This window comes from Neoarius graeffei, chromosome 24, assembly GCF_027579695.1.
Source record: "Neoarius graeffei isolate fNeoGra1 chromosome 24, fNeoGra1.pri, whole genome shotgun sequence".
NCBI lineage: Eukaryota > Metazoa > Chordata > Actinopteri > Siluriformes > Ariidae > Neoarius > Neoarius graeffei.
The window spans coordinates 42,555,035-42,576,719 of record NC_083592.1 but is presented as its reverse complement, the minus strand read 5'-3'; the positions used below and the strand labels follow the sequence as shown (position 1 = coordinate 42,576,719).

The 21,685-nt window shown below is 40.9% G+C and overlaps 1 protein-coding gene across 1 annotated transcript in view; it reads left to right on the top strand.

The window, feature by feature from the left end:
• The window catches only part of snx18a (sorting nexin 18a), a 37,499-nt gene extending 16,707 nt beyond the window's left edge, over positions 1-20,792 (top strand). Inside the window, exon 2 of the mRNA XM_060907267.1 lies at positions 19,431-20,792. Within this exon, the coding sequence (XP_060763250.1) occupies positions 19,431-19,684 (254 nt within the window). The 3' untranslated portion in view covers positions 19,685-20,792. The remainder of the gene's footprint in view (positions 1-19,430) is intronic.
• The last annotated feature ends 893 nt before the right edge of the window (positions 20,793-21,685 follow it).

The window sequence follows — 21,685 nt, the reverse complement described above, 5'->3', positions numbered from 1 at the left end:
GACTGCACTCGTCAACAGTCGGGGGATATGTGCGTGCCCTGTCGGGAGTCGGCTCTGAAATGGGTCGGTTCGGTACCGCGTGGATCGCTGTGGTGTGCGGCTAGCTTAAGTCCATGCTTAATCTGGCTTCTGCAGTAAACAAAGGTTGCACGTTTGACGTCAGGGCAGATTTGTTGTCATTTTTTTGGCGCAGATTGTGACGTTCTAAAACGCAAAACTCCGGTTATCTCTGTCTACACGAAAAGGCATACACAGAGTTTTCAAAAATCTTCAGTTTGCCCGGAGTTTTTTTAAATATTCGTTTTTGATGTGTTTTCATGTGGATGACAGGCCAAAACGTAGAAAAATATCTTCGATTTAGCAGATACCCGGCTACGTGTGGACGGGGTCTTACTCTTTATAGACAGCCACGCAGAGGTTTGACTGCGCACCTGATATAAGCACCTTAATTGGGCGTGTCCAAATTCACCAGGGATTTTCCTGTAGTGACACTCCCGATGGATTTTATTATGCGATGCTAGTAAGGGTAGAGGAGGTCTGCTTTCTGCTACCATGTTGGCTTGACTGACTCACAGAAAGATTAGACTGACTTTTGGCATTGTGTTTGATGCAGTGTGAGCTAATAAACTGTAACAGAAGCTGGTATTAATCTGGATTAGGTCTTTTTTTTCCCCACTACTACTCACTTTAAACAAATGTTGCAGTGCTACTTTCAGGTCCACACACGTTTGGACATTGAGAGTTATTGTTATTTTTCTATCTTTACCACAATATTCAGGTCAGGTGTTTTGACTTGGCCATTGGAGAACACTCCATGACTTTGTCTTGAAAGTCTTTGGTTGCTTTCAAAGTAAGCTTCAGGTCCTTATCCGTCTGCAGCGAGAAGCACCATCCAGTGGGTTGTGAAGCTTTTTGGCTGAATCTGATTAGATTGTATAGCTCTATATGCTCCAGAATTCATCCTGCTTCCTTTTTTGTCACCAGTCACATCAGTAAATGTTTTACTGGCATCCATGCTATAATATGAGGTGTTCTACTTCAGATCATAAGCACTACTTCCCTTTTCCATACTCTTCCCTTCATTCTGATGCAAGCTGATCTTTGTACCAATCTGTCTCCATAGGATGTTGTTCCAGAACCATACGGGTGTTTTTTGTAGGTTTATTTATTTATTTTCCTGGGCAATCTCCAGTAGGGTCTTCTTGTTTTTGAGGCTTATGGATGTTAACATCTTTTGGTAAACCCCTCTGTATTAACTCTGGTCAAGTATTTTCCTCGTTGTTCTCTTTAATACAGATACATTTACCTAATGGAGACGTTCTTGATTTGACCAACTGTCATTCACTGCAGGTGTTTTTCCGTGGTCTTTGAGGCCTTTTGGTGTTCTTAAGCTGCTTTCTTTTTACGAACGTCCCAGATAATTAATTTTGACCACAACTAAAGTTTTTGCTGTGTCTCTGAGTTGGTTTTGATATTTCAGCTTAATGATGGCTTGCTTCACCAGGGTGTCTTGTTTCATTCCCATGCTGTGGATGAAGCACTTCAATCCCACACTAGTGACAGAAAAGTGATTTGATTTATTTATAATCTCATTTCAAAAGCAGGTAAGGCAACTAACTTATTTGCAAAATTGATTTGCAGCTAAGGGATTTGGGCTCCTCATGGTCCCCTTGTTGACTTTTATGGTTTTATGTGGGCGGCAAGGTGGTGTAGTGGTTAGCGCTGTCGCCTCACAGCAAGAAAGTTCTGGGTTCGAGCCCAGTGGCTGACGGGGCCTTTCCATGAGGAGTTTGCATGTTCTGCGTGGGTTTCCTAGTCAACTAGGATTGGCTCCAGTTTGTCCATGACCTTGCACAGGATAAGCGGTTACGAATAATGGATGGATGGTTTTATTATAGATTTACTCTTGTGTTTTAACGACCAAAAAAAAAAAGTATCTTTCAGAAATGAAGTGTTGATCTTAATTATTTGTGCTGGTCAGGCTTTATGGTTAATAATATCCACAGCAGTCATTTATTCATAACTGCATCACGTCAACTCTTTCTCACCCTTTTGATGATGCATACAGTTCATCTACTTTTTTTAGTTATTTATTGAAAGTTAGGATTTTTTTTTTTGTATTTTTACTTTTATCGTTCAGAATGGAACATGAGAGAAAGCTGAGATTTCAGTATTAGTATGCTTGTTTTACATGAAAATATTCATCTTTTGTATTGTTGAAACAAAATGGAAACTCTGGATCCGCAATCCGCCCCCACCCACCCAATTTCTTGATTTCAAACTGGATATGAACTGAATGGATGGTACAAAGGCTCTTTCCAAACATCTGTTTTAAAGAGAGTGTGTTTTTATTAAGACAACACTACTCGCTGGCTTCCAGGCTGCTAATGTAATTGATCGAGTCGTGATCAGCTCCTGGGAGTTAAAGGGTTCACTCCTTCTTCTACTTGAGCTGTGAAACTGACAATTAAAAATCCTCCAGTGATCGTGTGGAAGTGTCCAGTGGCTGGTGACGCACACCGTGTTCTCAGCTGCTGGAGTTTCCCTTTTAATGTTGTACGTCATTCGGTTTGAACGTTTTTGTGGACCGAAGTGCTGCTTTGTTTAGTGCCCGTCAGTCTGTAGTGAAATTCTGTGGGTCTGCTTAAGTAGACTCTACTTCCTCTCTTTAAGGACGTCCACGCAGCTTGTTTTCACATGACTCCGTGTTTCCTGCCTGAATGCCCTTCTTGCTGAAATACTCTAAAATCAGTGCCTCGAGCTTCTGAGACAGAATCAGGTGGATGGATGAACAGTCACTGCACAATTGTTATATTCACTCTCTTAATTTCTTGTCGGATTTTATTTCAGTGATTCAGTCTCACTAAATTGTCACTGATTTGATTCCTGAGGAATTTAACCAATACGTGTTCTCAGACACTGGCACAGGGTGGTGCTTGTCTAAAATGAAACTTTCTGGTAGAACTATGGTTTGGAAAAAGCACTCTTTCAGCAGGTCCCCCCCCTCCTATTTATGAGCTACAGACCTTTGCAAAGATTGTGTAGAAATGTCAGGTCCTGTGACAGGGTTTTACAGTGAGTGTGTTGTGCTCACATTTGTTCCTTTATGTTTTTTTTTTTTTTAAAGCAGAATTTGGATTTAGAATCAGGTTTTGGCCACTCGGATTCAGTGTCATTAACTCTACGAAGTCTGTACTAGTTACTGTGTTATGTACCATGTTGCTTTCTTATTGATGGCTTTTCTGTCTACCTAAGGAAGGCTCCACTTCATATTATCACACGTTATAGACTCCCTTTTGCTTGTGTAAGTTTGTTAAGCAAAGTTAGTAAATGTTTGTCAGAGCCGATGCAGTATCTTGCGTCATGACCTGCGCTTGGAGACAGTCAGGTGTGGAGTTGTCTCTTGTTTCTCTACTTTATCGCTGATTTATTTAGCGACTGTCAACTCGCATGCAGAAATCCTATAAAACGGAGGATATTGCATATGGCACTGTTACAAACTTATTTACTAATGATGGTAGTAAAACATGTCGTAAAGCAAAGATGCTGATCAGACAGCACAGTCCATAACCAAAGGCAGCCATTAAGTTTTGTCAAAGATGCAAGCTAGGCTCGAGACGATTGAGGATAGCATCAGGAATCGCTGATGGATTCCATCGGTTGTGTTGGCTGTCAAACAATGAAAATGTGCTGTCTGAAGCTTAAAGATCAATAAAAATGTGTGGTGTCTCCTTTTAGTCCATTTTGCAGTCGTATGCTTTTGCTGATGCAGCTTAGCTTCTGTCATCTGTGCTGAAACAACACCTTGGTTATCAGGGTTACATCAGGATATGAGAATTTTAATAAATCTCTATTCAACACCGAGCACACGTACATGCACGTGTCATGTACAGTATATAATTGCCTTCAATTTTATAAGAAGCTTGGTCATAGCTAATAACTGGTTAGTTTTATTTACACTCCCGACTTCACTTCCGCAAGCATTACTGACCTTGTTAAAAGCAGATTAAATGCTAGCAATAATTTAATTGTAGTATAATGGTTTAACACACACAGATGTAGCACATTGCATATTTCGAGCCACACCCCCTTATCTTTCGCCAGAGTCAATGTCTGTTACAAGCAATACTTAAAGTGCATATCACGGGTAAATTCAGGAGCAAGATCAATGTAATTCTCATATTTTATATTAAACTTTGGTCAAATATCTGTCACATTTTGTGCAATTTTTTTACCTTGCGCAATACCAGAAAAATTCAGTTGAAATCAAGCCATGTGAGGCGAATTCGTTCACCTCTGAAAAAACTTGGTGTTTGGATTTCCCGGCAAACATTGATTGATTTTCGTGACGTCACGTGCGGGATGCCTCCTTCTGAATCCTACGTCAGCGCTGGTTTGTTTATGAGAATACGACCTGGTGGTTTTCTGCAAATTTCTTCAACGTTCTCAGGTAATTTATTAAAATGGTTAACAGATGTATCCTAGGAGGGTGTAGCAACACCAATCTTGATGGGATTAGTACTCATCGTTTTCCAAAAGACCGGACAATGAGAGAGAAATGGGAGTGCTTTGTGCGAGGCACCTGGAAAAATTGGCTACATTCTACAGATTACAGCATAATTTGCGGTGCTCACTTCACAAGGCCTGACGACTTTGAGAACTATTTGCAGTAGGAAATGAGCTTCGCAAGGCAACTTGATCTGAAAAAAAGACGCAGTTCCATCTGTCAGAATGCCCAAAGCAACACCTTCTCCATCTGTGTCAGCGTCACCAAAGGAGCCAGCCGTGTTCGTCTCCCCTGACAGAAGGCGAAGTGCCGCATCCACTGAGGCCCTCGAAGCCGAGGACCAAGCAGAGCCGAGAAAAAGACCAAGAAAATCGGCAATTCACAAGTTGACTGCCAGGGTAATAAATAAGAGACTATAAATTAGGTGTTCCTGTGTTTGTGTGGTACACGGATAATGTTATTTATTGACGCACACAAAAGTAAACAACACGAAAGCGCTGGGCGATAATACGCTTACTTCACATGTATCAAGGGATATGCGTGTCAGGGCTTGAGATCTTGGGACCTGTCAAACACATTAAATGTATATACAACCCTGCTTAGCCGATTCCATGTGTGTAGCTTATGAAATCTTTCTCCTACAGTAGGCAGTACTCTTCTAAATGAAGAAATATATAAATACATAATAGTAATTAGAAAAAATATGATTTATGTAACAATAGATAGATAGATGAGCATTGATGCATGAATCCATGGGTTTAGAAGCTGACGCTGAAGGTGACAATTCCATATTTCAATGCAAAATCGCTAGCTGCTAAACTTGGTCTACACAGGCTGTGCACTGAAACCGTGCAAGCTCTCGCTGGCAGATCCGCAGGTGACGTCACGAATCTGGCTCCAGACTCCCTTGGGATTTTTCCAGACGTTTTTTTTTTTTTTTCCTGCTGTAGACAGATGGTCTTGGGCAAAATTACCCTTCTGGATGAGTGTGTAAAGGGACATACTTTCATATAAAAAAAAAAACGAAATTGGTCCAGGATATGCACTTTAAGTTATTCCATGAAATGAAGTCATACATGAGCTGATAGCTGGCGAGGCGCGTAGCACCGAGTTGGCTATAAGCCATGTACGGCGAGATTGAATGGAATAACTCTTTTATTCTATCCACATTCATTGGATTTTGAGAAACGGAGCATTTTTATTTTTTGCAAATTCAATAAATAAAAACCTATACAAAGCGTCCAACAAAATCATTTCCACTTAGGCGGGTTTCTTAACCTATTGATGGCTGCACAAACTGACTTTTTAGTGGTGGTGTTGTGGATTTTTTGGTTTTGTAGAAAGTGCCGTCTTGCTGTCGTGCCGAGGTATAAAATAGCTTTAGACATTTATTTAATTCTTCCTTGGAAAGGAATTACAGTTCTGTAATTTTCAAAGTTCTCTGAGCTTCTGAACCAGTCTAAAAAAAAAAATTCAAATTTTAAAGCTTAAAGGTGAAGAATGCAAATAAACCAGCGAAATGACAGGAGCAATTTGTGAAAAATGCTATAATAATTCTTGAAAAATAAAAAGAATCTTTCTTACCATCAAATACTTTTTATTCCTTTTTTGGGGGGGATTTTGTTTTCAAGTAGTTTTTATTTCATCCTCGGTTGGTTCAGCAACACGCTCCCACTGTTTTTTTTTTTTGTTTTTTTTTTTGTTGTTTTTCTCTACTCATGATGTATGAGCTGATAGCCTAGTCGTAGCTTAGCCAATCAGAGCATGAGATTGCTCATATCCAGTGAATGTGGATAGAATAAAAGTGATTGTTACATGTACACTCAAGCACCGTGAAATTCTTCCTTTGCATTTAACCCATCTGAAGCAGTGAACACACACGTGCACACACAAGTGTGTAATGAGTGCACGCACATACCCAGAGTAGTGGCCAGCTATACTACAGCAGCCGAGGAGCAGTTGGGGGTTAGGTGCCTCGCTCAAGGGCACTTCAGCCATGATACTGAATACTGTTCATTCACTCAACTCGCCTCACATTTTTCTTGCTGGTCCCAGGAATCAGACCTTTGGGCCCAATGGTGCTTCTCTAACCTACGGCATCAATCAGCGATGGTTTACTGCAGATGATCTCAAGCCTAGAGCGAAATAAGTGTGTTGGGATGTTTTTGGTTAGAAAGCAGATTTGATGCTGTTTTTAATGCACCAGGACTCCTTTTTTGTTGTTGTTGTTGTTGTTGTTGTTTTTGTTTTGTTTTTCCTGCTGAGAAATCCTGTTTGGCTGCTAGACAGGTCAAGTTTGTATGCAGCAAAATCCCTGGTGTTGAATTAACACCTCTAGTGATATACCCAGTCATCCATGTTTTACATACGAGGTAAATGTTCTCTGAAAAAGAGAAAATTCAACATGCTAAGCGTTCATTCACATTAACGCTGGGATTTGTTGTGTAGGTGTATGAGAAGAGAAGACTTTAAGATTTACCAAGTTATAAACATAAGATGTTTCAAGAAAATAACACAACAGCAAATGTTTTATTAATGAAGGAGGGCGATTTGTCAAATGAGTCTTATTTTTAGCTTTAAAGTGGTTCATATGCAGTTTGCTTTCTCTGATAGAACAGTCAGTAATGACCGGCTCGATCTGCTGTTGACCAACTGTAAACTTTCTACTCTTTAAATAACTGTCTTTTTTTAGGAACTATCTTGAGCTTGTGCATCATATGTGACAAGCTTCTTGTATAGATGAAAGTCTTCCGGATTTACCCAGAAATCCGGATATTTGACAAAACTCTTGAAAATCTCCAGTTTCCAGAATAGAGAAATTTATTTTTCAGATTTTTCGTGTTCCTAGACGCGGCGTAATACTTCGCATTGTCCTTGCATGGGCACGGTCCTTAAATAGCCCAAACACAGTTCATTGATTAAAGACAGGTGTTCTTTGTTAACGGAGTGCGTGCCGGATCTCATTAGGCGCGTGTGCAGCCCGAGGCGTGCCTTCAGGTGCACGAGCTAAGGCGCATAGGACTGACACCGTTCTGCGCAAGCGCAACACAATCGCACTGGAAAGCATGTTCAAGCTGCCAGTGTAGCTGCAGTCTTTTTAGTTGCGAATTTCAAGTATTTCTTCTTGTGTTAATAATTCGCCATGTCAAAACAAGCAAAACTTTCCTCCTTTCGACGTGAAGAGAGGTAAGCAATTTATTATACATTTTTTTTCCATCAAAGTTGCATTTTGTGGCTTCGAAGGTAAGTTTTAGTGCCGTTTCTAGAACACATCAAGAAAACGTGGAAGAAACAGCAATAATGGAAGAGCCGGTTTCTAAGCTACCTAAAACTAGCAATGGTAATTTTATTTTTTGTTACATAATGTACTCAGGCTGCCAGTCAGCGTGTGACGCACGCACGCACACACCTTGAAAAATCCTAGCTACGCCCCTGATTTACATGAGAAATTTGGTATTCATTGGTGTGTTTAAATTTACAGACAATACGAATTAATGTAAACAATTGGTTTCAACTCGCATAAATATGAATTGGAAATGTTTAGTTCACTTTAGCTTATGCAAACGCACAACTCTACTGAAAGATTGATAAACGAGGCTCAATGTCCCCAACATTGAAACCTGAAAGCTTCAGAAACTCTAACAGACCTTTACTTTTTAACAGCACTGTTTTGGAATTTTGCTGAGTTTACCTTCAACTGTCTGATATTTTTCAAAGTAATGAACTGTGTAGGCAGGAAAATCACCGCGTTTTCTAAATGCACTCCTGAAAATTGCTCATTAACTAGGGGAATTAAATTTGATATTTTTGACATGTTAATCATTAATGTACATGAAAGAAAAAGGCTTAAGTTATAACTTGTTTTAGTGAAAATAAGTACTAAAATGCACTAGAATGCAAAGTTTTGCGTGTTATGTTATTAATTTTTTCAGGGGACGTTGCCCCCCGACCCCCATCTTAGTTTGACTTTCAAAAGTTCAGGATTTTTTTCTTTGCTCCACTTTCATCTCTATTCTTGGTAACACATTTAAGGATGTGAGAGCCTGTCTAACCCATGCTGTCTGGGCTGAGAATATCACAACGCTTTGTTTTACTTCCTCCCATGTACTTGACTTGACTTAACGTAAGCACAAGGTTAAAGTCTTATGGGAAACTAAAGACCTGGCATTAATGTTGGTCTTTAATAGGTGTACGATTATGGCTGTGTTATACATTTAAATAAACTGCCTAGTGTTTTATGTCTGTGTTTAGTTGTTTAACATAATTTTTCTTTATTCTCTAGGAAGTAGTTCCCCCCCCAAAGAAGGTCATGTCCTGTACAAGTGTATCGTGTGTGTAGAGAAGGGCAAACGTTAAAGTGCAGTGCTGTAGCTTTCCGGGATCAGGATTGTGAAAGAGAGCTCTGGGGCATATGTAAATATTTCAGTATTTGCCAGATGCCCATAGTTCACACATGCAAACTCCTCACCTTTCGGCGAAATTCGCCGTTTTGGTCCCAAAATAGGTCACTTGTGTGAATCGTGTAGATCCGAAGAGTTTTTTTTGGGGGGGGGTAGGCAGGCTACAACGCTATTGTTGCCAAACATTTCACTTACAAGGTTACAGCCAATCAAGATAAACAGTTACTAACACGCTTCTTTTCCATTGGAGTTCTGATCAGCTGGTGCACAACCCACTGCTGGTTGCCAGTCCTCGCTTACGAATATTCCACAGATTCAGACTGCAAAGTCACCTTTTTATAGAGAGATCTGGCAACCTCATCTCGCGACTGAATCTGAATACCAATGGAACAGTTTCCAGCGCGCTCGGGGTTGAATAACCATGGGCGGATCTACCGGGGTGGCATATGCCACTCTAAAAGAAAGTCTTGCCACCCCTGCTGCTACCCCAGTTGGCAGCGACGAATTCAAAGAAAAATTACGGCCAATTTGACATTTACGTGCGCGAATTTCCAATGTCCGACTGTGGCGAATGCAGCACGAGATAACGCCAGAGATTGGTTGTTTGAGAAAATTGAGAGGCGCGAAGCGAGGGAGCCAGGAGTCGCGAGGAAAGGACACACATGCAAACTCCTCACCTTTCGGCGAAATTCGCCGTTTTGGTCCCAAAATAGGTCACTTGTGTGAATCGTGTAGATCCGAAGAGTTTTTTTTGGGGGGGGGGGGGGGGGGGGTAGGCAGGCTACAACGCTATTGTTGCCAAACATTTCACTTACAAGGTTACAGCCAATCAAGATAAACAGTTACTAACACGCTTCTTTTCCATTGGAGTTCTGATCAGCTGGTGCACAACCCACTGCTGGTTGCCAGTCCTCGCTTACGAATATTCCACAGATTCAGACTGCAAAGTCACCTTTTTATAGAGAGATCTGGCAACCTCATCTCGCGACTGAATCTGAATACCAATGGAACAGTTTCCAGCGCGCTCGGGGTTGAATAACCATGGGCGGATCTACCGGGGTGGCATATGCCACTCTAAAAGAAAGTCTTGCCACCCCTGCTGCTACCCCAGTTGGCAGCGACGAATTCAAAGAAAAATTACGGCCAATTTGACATTTACGTGCGCGAATTTCCAATGTCCGACTGTGGCGAATGCAGCACGAGATAACGCCAGAGATTGGTTGTTTGAGAAAATTGAGAGGCGCGAAGCGAGGGAGCCAGGAGTCGCGAGGAAAGGAGACACGGGAGGAAAGGGGTAAAAGCTGATTAACTATCTATCAAAAAATGAAATTATAATGAATGAACAGTGCTAGTATAGTTGCGATGCTGATTTTGAGAGGATAAAAATCAGGTTGGAGAAGGTTATTTAGCTAACTATACATGTAAGGCAAAAAAAAAAAAGTGTGTTTCCGGTAACCCGACCGATCGAGAATTTCCGCGTCGAAATTGCCGACCGTAAAGTTTTTATTACAAATTTCCCTCGATATTTTAGTGTAAGTGGCGTTAGTTTGTCATAATTTTTTTGTTTCAACGCATTCAAGTTGTGAAAGAAACGATAAAAAGTAAAATGTTTTGCCACTTCTATCAGCCCTCCTGGCTGTAATGCAAATTGCTTCCTCTTCAGTATACAAGTGCACTTCCATGGCAGGGAAAAACACTACATTTTGCCGCCTATGTAGTCCCCTATTTATACAAATAGGAATCATTCAGGATTCAGCCATGTTTTTGCTCCGTTTTTTTGCTCGACCCAAGTTCTACAGTAGGCGAGGCGAGGCCGTCTGCTTTTAATGGAAGTAGCCGAGCCTAGGACGTTAAACCATATTTTCACGTTATTTCTTGATAAGGTGTTTTCACATTATCACATGAAAATATCATGAAATTACATGATGTTATTACATGATAAATATATTGTAAAAACGTGATAACTCTGTTAACAATATCTTTTCACGTAATTACTTGAGTCTAAGCCAAATTTTTTTTTTTGAGTGTGGCAGCAATACGCTTCCGCAGATCATAACTCGAACTCTTGCGATATTTTTTTTATTCGTTTAAAGATTTAAAACACTTATTTTATTATGATGTGTGGTATAAAGGATTCTGTGCCAAAATACTATTTTGTAAGATGTTTACTTGTGTTAATTTTTTCGAACAAAATAAAACAAATTAAGAAAAAAAAATTTCCTACCTACCGACCTTATTTTAGTATTTCATGTTACCTGAAACACACTTTTTTTTTTTTTTTTTTTGGCCTAATGTTAGCTAGGTCTGACATTAGTTTTGTGTAAAGTCGGCCACAAAAGTTAATATTGATTCACCGTCTGTCAAGGAAAACATTGCTATTGGCTGAAGCTTATGATTCAAATATTGAGGATCTTAAACATGAGTTACATCAGACGAGGAGAGTACTAGACAGAAAAAAGGGGGAACAGGAGAGTCCTACCACTCTCATGGAGTTCACTCAGTTTTTGGACCCATACCAAGATGATGATGTTTTTTTAGTTGTTCAGGTTGTGTAAAATAGCGGTTGTCTTGCCTGTGAGCATCCTGTGAACGAAGTTTTTCATCTCTCAGGCTCATAAAGACTTATTTGCGGTTGACTATGACAGAAAAGAGACTATCAAGTTTGGCTGTACTCAGCATTGAATCAAAGCGCACAAAAGCATTAGATCTTGATAAATTTGTGAAGCGTTTTGCTGAGCAACATGGAAATCGCCGCATTCAGCTGTTGTAGGCATGACAAGTTCATGTTATGCTCACTGGTGAGCCTTTACAAAGCGTGAGGAAAAAAAACTATAAAATGTGACACTGGTGTAAATGGTTTAAATCATGCTGAACTTGAAGCAGTGTTGTTATTGTTGTTTTTTAGTGTCTGTTCTTTTGCATATACAGTATAAAACTGTCCAGAAACGGTATAGACCTCATCTGAGAATGTGTGTTCTTCGTGAACAATAAAGGCATGAGATTAAGTTTATCTGTACGAGTTTGTAAATGGCAGTCTGTGCCCTTTTGTAGTGTGTACATACTATTTGTCGTCAAACTGTGATTAAATTCAGTATATATACATGTCTGTAATACGTTGCCACCCCTCAAAAATTCCTGCCCCCCTCTTGCCACCCCATAAATATTTTTCTAGATCCGCCCCTGATTTCACATAGGTGATGTCTTTAAGAAAATTGACAGACAGGGATTGGCCAGGTGTGTCCTCTGGGGTAGGTCTGTTAGATAGCACAGGCAGTAATATATACCTTTTTGTAAATAGCCCACTGTGTTGTACACAGGGGTGAAAATTAACTTCACAAAATATCAAACTTTACCGGCCACTGACAAATAAATGGTACAATTTACCGGCCACTCAACAGTAACTTAAGACATGTTTATGGAAAGTTATTTTGTACTGTATTAAATTCAAGATGTCACTGGTTGCAATTTTTTTTGTAACGTAGACTACGAAATGTACTTTTGCGCGCGTGCCGTGTCCCCGTGCATCCTTCTCACCTTTTTCACCCCTGACCGGTTTGCATGCCTGATAGTTACTCAAATTTTGCTCGTGATCTCATGACTTTATTGGCTCAAATGCTGACAGTTTCCATTCTGATACTATGTTTCTGAGTGCCATGTTTGTTTGTTTTTTTTAATCTCAAGTCGCACTCACCTTTACAAAGCTAATAATAGATGTGATGGTCTTTATCAGCTGGTTAAATTAAGCCAGCGATGTTTTTTTGTTCCTGGAGCACTGCACATTTTAATGCTTCTTACTTCTAACATGTACGTTTAAATTCTTAAAGAGGTTCATTAGCTGATAAGTTGGAGGCTGTTGTGCTGAGACAATACAAATGTTTTCATGCAAGGCTAATCGACAACGTTGCACTGTCGTATAGCTATTGTTAGTTTGTTCTCTGTTGCTTCCACACACTTCTGCTATCAGATCTTGCCGCTGTGAAATGAAATTCACAGCAACACACTTCTTCTCAGACATTTTTCTCCCTCACTGATCTTACTTATCATAATGTGCAAGCTGGTGAACATCAGCAGGAAGAAAGTGCCTCATTAATTATTTCTTGAAGTATTCATTATTTCCTGCAGTTGGTTCTGAAATTAAGAAAAGAAGTCAGGTCTCTATTTTGCTGTAATGGTTTATTTTGTGGCTTTTGTGTATAAAATGATCATGAATGAATGCATCGTACTTTTGAGTAGGTACATAGGGAGGACTTAAACATGATGCGCATGCAAGACGACCCAAGCACATCTCATAACTAGAAGCATTCTGCAGAAAAGAGTGGGCGAAGATTCATTAAACAAGACTAGAAAGACTCCTAGCAGGCTACTAAAAGCATTTACAAGCAGGGATCTCTGCCAAAGGGAGTGTTACTAAGGGCTGACTAGGTAGGGTGTCTAAACTTTTGCATATGACACACTTTTTCTTTGGTTTCTCCCAGGCTTGTAGTACTTGAGACCTAGCCTGGCTAACGCGACTTCAAAGCTCTCCGAGCATTTGGTCTGGCCAAGCTATTAAGCCAAACCGTTTCCCAGAGCCCGTGGTTGACCCGCCTCCCTGAAATGCCTCAGTTTGCTACTGGTCGAAGCCAGAAAAGGCTGTGACGAAGCTTAAACCAATCACATCACTCTTTCCTCTGACATATGTGACGCGACGGGGCTAACTGGTAGATTAAACTCTTACCGAAGCCGGTCGGGAGCAAGGTGAAAACGTCCTTCCTTTCAATAAATACCTCCAGGGCTGCTCTTTGCTCCGTTTTCAATGAGAACTTCCCATTGAATGCTTTCAATACAGCATCTACCGCTGTGTTAAAGGCTTGCCGCTGCTCCATGTTCGTGATGTGAATGAAGCGCTTCCGGCATAGATTCTGTAAACAATCTATGGCTTCCGGTCGCAGTTCTACTACGTCACTGCCTTGAACACGCCTCTACCCAGGGCCGTTGGAGATGCTCAAAGTTGATTGGTTCCCAATTTTTCGGGAGCTTGGAAATGCTGTAGATAGCCTGCCTGGTCAGACTAAGCTCGGAACAGGCCCTCGTGTTGCGTCACGCTTAGGATGGGCGGGCCCAGGCTACTTGAGACTCGGACTTGAGTCTGACTCGTGTCCTAATTTTAAGGATTCGTGACTTGACTTGACTTGGACTCTTGCATTAACTGCATTCGGACTCAGATTTTACCTTTATTTTCTGCAACATGCCTTAATAATTTGGCATAAAATATTTATATCTACTTTAATTTTTATACTAATTTTGTGCAAGAGAATGCACATTCAGCTGTTCATACGCCATGTTCAGGAACAAACTAACGTTAATGGTGCTAAAATGCCTGGAGAGAAGCCCCTAGGATTGTCCGCTTTGTTTATACAGACTTCTTGTGCAGTGGGGAAAAAATGCACTGCTGTGTGTTCCATATGTAGAAGAACTATCGAGGAGACGACGAGGACAACCTCGAACTTCAATCGTCATTTGGTAAGACTCCACCCAGAGAAGGAAGTGACACGCTATGTTCATTGCTCTGTTGATAGCAGGGCTTGCTTGCTGAGTGATGAACTAGCTCGTGTTAACCCTCTCTCATGCTATTTGCTCTGTTGATAGTGGGTGGGGCTTGCTGAGCGATGAACAAGCTTTTTATCTGTAGCCTATGGAGCACTTGCATGTGACGTCACAGCCAATCCAGATTGTGACAGATGCCATCTTGTCGGTCAAACGCCATATTCCGCCTTCTACTTCTACTTCTGGTTTTACTTCTACCTTTTTTTCTGGAAAACCCTACTATATACAATTCTACTACAACGGCTGCGGCTACAAGCTCTCCCTACCTGTGCACGTTTTTTGTGTTTTTTGTGTGTATTTTTGCGTGTTGTTCGTCTGTACTGGACTTCAATATCCACTACAACCGTATGGACTTACTGGACATTGGTTTCCAGCAGAAAATGACTGTTTGTAGCAATTTCAATCGCATGCACAACATTCCGGACGAGATAGCGAGACCAGCGGGGTCTCCGTGGATTGTTATCGGAAGCAAAGCGAAGGAGGCGGCACCGGGAGCGGAAGCAAAAGCAAGGCTGCAGGCAGAGCCGGCCTGTTGACTAAGCTCAGAAAACAGCCACTCAAACCTCCACTGCTAAGCCTCTATTTCTCCAACGCCAGATCCATGTAAACAAGACGGACGATTTGGAATTACAGCTGGAATTACCTTATTCTATTCTATAATCGGCTGGTCAGTGCTATACTCAATACTTAAGTGACTTACCCATCCAATGAGGATTCTTGTTTACAAGATGCCACATCTGAGTCGCTGACAAATCCTGAATTTCTGTAAAGATAACTGTCCAGAGCTTTATAGGCACGCAGTGCTTCACCACTGAACAGCGAGGGAAAGTTAATGAGGTAATTATACACGTCCGGGTATTCCGCTGGCAGTTCAAAATCCGGTCGTGAAAACTCCATCCGGTAAGCCATAAGGGTCACTAATCTGTAGATCGTTTATTTTAGACATATATCTAGTTATCTGTTCATTAGAAAAATGAGCCGTGTAGTCTGTCGGTTGAAATTGATCCATTCTGTACACGAGTGCAGCAGTATTCAGCGGTGTTTTTGACCGACAAGATGGCAGCTGTGTACTTTCCGGTCACGTGACTGCAAGATCTCTATTAACTAAAATGGGGCAGTCAAGCAGTAACGTTAGTCCAACACAGTAGCAGAGACGGTTTCACATAAAGGCAGCGACAGCCACTGTCAAATGGTGCGGGTGGAGTCTTGTTCTTGGACTCGACTCGGACTTGATGGTGGACTCGACTTGAAATTTTCTTTAATGACTTGGACTTGACTCCGACTTGAACACTGGGGACTCGAGACTGGACTCTGACTCAAGGTTTGGTGACTTGACTACAACACTGGTCCGTTCCCTCCAAAAACCAATATAAAGCGGTTGCTCATTAATGTTTGCAGAAGTTCTGTTGACTTCTTTCCACCTCAACAATATGTAATGTATGGGGTGCCAAAACTTTTAAAAAAAAATTTAAAGTGTACCTTGTCTACAGTGTGACATGAGAAACTTTTATCCTCATGTTCTGACATTTGCCCTATAAAACATAAAGTAAAATCAAAACCAGCTACAAAACAGTGCGAAAACATCCAAAGTTTGGGGAAATTAATTTTATCGTTTGGATGAAGGAAGATGTAAATGAAAGCTATACAAGGCTCATATTTGTACCACTCTCATTTGCGTCACCTTCACAATTTCACAAGACTGGAGCAGCTTTAAGAACCTTTACTTAAACTTTTTGCAAGTGGGATTAAGGCTGTTTATTTCACCTCAAATTAGAGGTCAACATCATGATTCTTGTTTATTCAGGCAAGTCATGAGAAATGTGATCGTCATCTGTAATTTTATCTCGTGTCATTTTGGTATCCAAGCAAGCGACTTGATCTGGTCTTATCTAATCTTGTAGTCTAGGGTAGAAAATGTCTTTACACAGTCTACTATAAACAAATTTAGTTTGAACAGGTTTGAGTTTAAACTTCATTTAAATTGAAAGATAAGATGTTCAACAGAAGGAGCCTTACATGCAGTGTTAGTTTTGTCAATGAAAACGATGATAAGTATTCGTTAATAATGATGGTACATTTTATTTTTACAGCACTTTTTTCTAAATACTCAGATGCTTAACAAGGTTAAGACAGGTTAAAACAATACATAAAAACATGGGTCCAAATTGTATGTGGTTCTGAAGAGGTGAGTTTTTATCTCAAAAGGCCTGAAGGGTATTATGTCGTGGTGATTGTCTGTCTGTCTGTTCATTCGTTCTTCCGTTCTGGGAAGGGTGCTCACCTTCTGAAATCAACCCCTCTCACAGTTTTTGGAGGAATTTCATGAAACTTGGCAAAACGCATTGTTCATTGTTGTATGTCAGTACTTTGCATATTATTTTGTTCAATTCGGTCGCATTTTACCAGCGTTACAGCCCTTGATTTAACAACCTTGTACTTTCACAATTTCATGAAGGTGTGCTTGCCTTCTGACATCAACTCCTCTCACAATTGTTGGACGAATTTCTCGAAACTTGGCAAAAGGCCTTGTTATATGACGGTAATACGCATATTGCAATTTCATTCAACTCGGTCACATTTTACCAGAGTTATGGTACAGTTGCCAGCGGGGGATATTGTGCTCTTCGAGCAGTCTTGTTTTTAAAGACAATTTGAAACTGGACAGGTCAGTGCAGTCACAGATGTGTTTGGGGAGGGAGTTCCAGAGGGAAGGGGCAGCAATGGAGAAGGCTCTGTCGCCCCAAGTCCAGTGTTTGGTCCTGAGGGGGTATGCATAGGAATTTGGCATCGGAATAACGGAGGGTGTGGGAGGGAGTATGGTGGTAGAGCAGGTCGGTGAGCAGGTCGGTTGTTGATGACCTTTTTATTTCATAACTAAATTGTAACAACATGAACGAAAATACTTAACGAAAATTACGGTGAAATCTCTGTTCATTATGACCTGATGAGTAAAAACAAAATGAAACCGCTGGCTTTGTTCAGGCAGGCAACCTGTCTGTCTTCTCAAAGGGAGTATCCTTCAGCAAAATCAATTACAGTATGTTCTCTTCCCTGGATTACATTCCTGATTGTAGTTGGGAAGCAGGGGAATCCAGCTCACTAGACTCGCTCGCATGGCTTTCATGATGCACCTGGATTCTAACAGGTACATGAGGCAAGACACAGTGTTGGTCTGAACAAAGTAACATCTTTATATGAAAATAACGATCACCACCAGCAGTGTACAAAATGCTATATTCGCTGGATAACAAACAGTAACAGAGTCGTGTTTAATTCCACAGAACGTATGCATAGCAACAACACCAGTCACGTGTAAACCCCACCCAAAAAAAAAAAATCTGACAATACTCTTTCTGTAATAGCCCCTCTTAAAGCTACATTTTACATTAAAGGCACACTTTCCAACAATTATCATGAGAATGTTTGAGAAAATTATGGCAATATTGAATAAAATTCAAACGGACTTTCCTTGACTAAAACAAAACAAACAAACAAACAACCTAAAATGTGACTAAAAATGTAGTCCTCATATTTCTACATTGGCTATGTTTTTTCACTATTGAACTTTACTGCTATCTACTAGATTTTAAGATGTATGGCAATTTTGAGCTCAGATTTCCACCAAGGCCAAATGCTGTATCGCACAACGTTTGCAAAAGTGAAATTCAATTTGTGGATCCACCCCTTGACTAGATCTGGTCCAAAATTTACTGGATTTTTCCTTGGAACGTGCTACACCCTTCCACCAAGTTTCATAGGGATTAGGCCAGTGAGTTTTGCCCAATCCTGCTTAAAATCAAGACTCGAAGCATAAAAATCCACCTACATGATTGCAAGAGCTTACGTCGGAGCTGACTGCAAACCCCACCAAAGTACGTTTTCCTCATCGTTTTGTGTTTGTAATTGACTTTTTTTTTTTACGTCAGTGAGTCGTACTGACGTGTAGTGAAAAGTTCTTTAGTGTTTTGCTGAAATCTGTGGTCTTTCACAGGTTTCAAAATGTCTGTTACGGTTATTGAGAAATGCGCCAGTGTATAATAACGTGCAAGCAGTTGTGAAAAATGTGGTGTCACTGTGTGCTGACTGCACAAATGCTTCTCTTAGTTCTGTTTAGGATTTTATAGAGTTTACTTTGATCGTAGGCTTTGTTGTTGTTGTTTTTTATATGCAGATTACACATAGAGAAGTGAAATATAATTATCTCGCTAGTCTTTGACGCATCAAGAATAACATTCGCAAGATTAGGGGAACGCATGTGTAATAAAACAAACAAGTGCTGCTCCTTTTTTTGTGTGTGTGTGTGTGTGTGTGTGTGTGTGTGTGTGTGTGTGTGTGTGTGTGTGTGTTTTATTGTCTGTTGCATTCGTCATTTCACAGCAAGTGTAGTTTTGAACATTGTGTGTTTTTTTACATAGCACACATGCACAGAAAATGAGTCAACTTTCAAGTTTACAGAAGTCAGCAGTTATTATTCACTGGAAGTTTAAAATCCAAAAGTGTAATCTGAGGTGATTGCGTCTATCTTGTGATACTAGACAGAAAGTGCCAGGAAAAAGATAAAAAATGCCTCTCACGGGGGCAGCCATGGCCTGAAGGTTAGAAAAGCGGCCTTGAGCCCAAAGGGTTGCAGGTTCGATTCCTGGGACTGGCAGGAAAAATGTGAGGGGAGTTGAGTGAACGAACAGCACTTTCCCCTCCTTCAGTATCATGGCTGAAGCGCCATTGAGCAAGGCACCGAACACCCGACTGCTCCCTGGGTGCTGTAGCATAGCTGCCCACTGCTCTGGGTATGTGTGTGCTCGTTGCTCACTTGTGTGTTTACGGCTTCATATGGGTTAAATGCAGAGGAGACATTTTGCGGTGTACATGTGACAAAGCCTTCTTCATATTCACCACCTTGCTGTATACACTTCTGATATCTCACTGTGTTCCTGCAGGCGCTCTGACCAAGGTGAAGGAGAGTCAGAAACACGAAGAGGAGGGCAAGGTGGAGCGGCAGCAGGCTGAAGGCATCGCCGAGCGCTGTAACATCATCTCCTTCGCCACGCTCGCCGAGATCCAGCACTTCCACCAGATCCGTGTGCGCGACTTCAAGGCCCAGATGCAGCACTACCTGCAGCAGCAGATCAGCTTCTTCCAGACAGTCACAGGCAAGCTGGAGGAGGCACTCAGGCAATACGACAACGCCTAGATCTACGCCACACCCTTCATACTTCTCCCAGGAGCGAGGTGAACGTTAGCCAGCATCTACTTTAGCAGTACGCTAAACCGAGAGAACCTTCCTGTCTGATGTCTCTATCAGCTTCTTAGCCACATAATGAATGTCTGTCTTGTCACAGCAAAACAGGACTGAATAAAGCGTAGAGGGAAAGTATGTGACGAGAGCGTTAAAGGTAGAGATTTCTAGATAAAAGGGGGAGGGCAGACGCTTTTGACAGCTAGAAGACGTTACATTACAGCTCTGTGGAACTAATCGTGCTCAGGATGACAAGCATTCCATCAGAAAGCACAGTTTCCTCTTTACTAACGCAGCAGTTTATTTACTCAAATGATTCTAAATCCCATCGGGACTTCCAGTGCTGTTTCGTGCCAACCTTCAGAGCGTTCAAGCACTTCCAGGTCAGGTGAGCTTATTCAAAATGTTTACAGAGATCTGAGGAGTAGCTGTCTTCACTTTGCCGTGCCTTTCAGCCCTGTCTTTACTGATTTATAGTTTTTATAATTTCTTTTAATGAATGTTATATACAGTATATATTGTACTTATTCCAAGATGTTTTATAAGGCCTTATTTTTTGCCCTGGCTGCTAAAGTAAGACACAAGTTGGGCGTCTTCCATTGGGAGAAACCATGGGAACAGAATTATGCCCTAATTTGGCTCTCAGACTGATTTATTCTTTTTTCCCCCCTGGGGGTATTTACAGTAACAGTCCAGAAAACAGGATTGAGCAAAAAAAAAAAAATAGTTGTGCCCTGGGTTGATTACCCAGTAATTTTGTTAAGAGATATGAAACTATTCCCATGATACATGGATCAGTGTCAGCGTGCAGGGATCTAAATAAAGCAAGAGATGATAAACTAAAATGCGCAGCTCACTCAGGACTCCACTTCTGTCATGTTTCATCATGGACATGTCTGAGAAACAGGATGTGTGACACTTCGACCCTGAAGAGGACTGAGAATTTCATTTATTTAATCATGAATGTTTTATTTAATATTGTGATTGAGGAAATCCCTTGCTGGTTCAGAAATGTTCATTCTTTTTATTTTATTTTTTCCCAAAATAAACCCGACACAACTCAGCCCTTTGTTTGTTTGTTTGTTTGTTTGTGTTATTCAGCAGTAATCCACAGACGACTTCAGTAAATCGGTTCTTTAAACCAGGGGTTCTCAACCTTTTCTACTTTGAGACCCACCTGTTCATACTTGTAACGAGCCCATTAGAAAAGATCCCCAATTATTTTGGCTCATCTATTCTATTAGAATCTAATAATCTACTGTAAAGTGTATTAATGGGATGCAACATCACTCCCCGTTACAGATGGGAGCCCAGGAATTAAATAAATGCAATAAAAACAAACTGTATTTAATTGTAGGTATTGTATTTAAAACTGTATGGATGTGCCAGAAGCCAAAATAAAACAATGCATGCAGGACATTGAGTCAAAAGGGATAAATGATCCAAAAGTGGAGTCTGGTCCATTAACACAAGAACTTATTGCCGTGTTTTTGTGTACAGAAAATAAGCAAGTTATTAAAACCGAGAAGTACACTCAAAAGAAATGGATATACCGTAGAAACCATTCAATGGGATTAGATCCTTACACGCTAACATAAGGATTTTTCCTACGAGTTGGAAAATTATCCATCTGTTGAGTTCCCTGACATCTTAAACTACCTGGTGCTGCAGACATCGATCTACACGGACACACAGATGAAAACCTGGAAGAGCATGGAGGCGTGGAACTTTTTATATGGCTGGGTTAAAGATCTGGGGATCAGTTCACTACAGGATAGATAGCGGTAGACTGATCTAAGTGGAAGAAGAGTGTTTATTAGCAGGCGTGATGTTTCCGAAAGCAGGATATTTAACCAGCGTTCTAAACATGGCTAGAAACAAATGTGACCGTGATAATAATAATGCTTCACAAAGCCTTTTGTGAAAACAGCGTCCACATCTGTGCATGCTGATTGC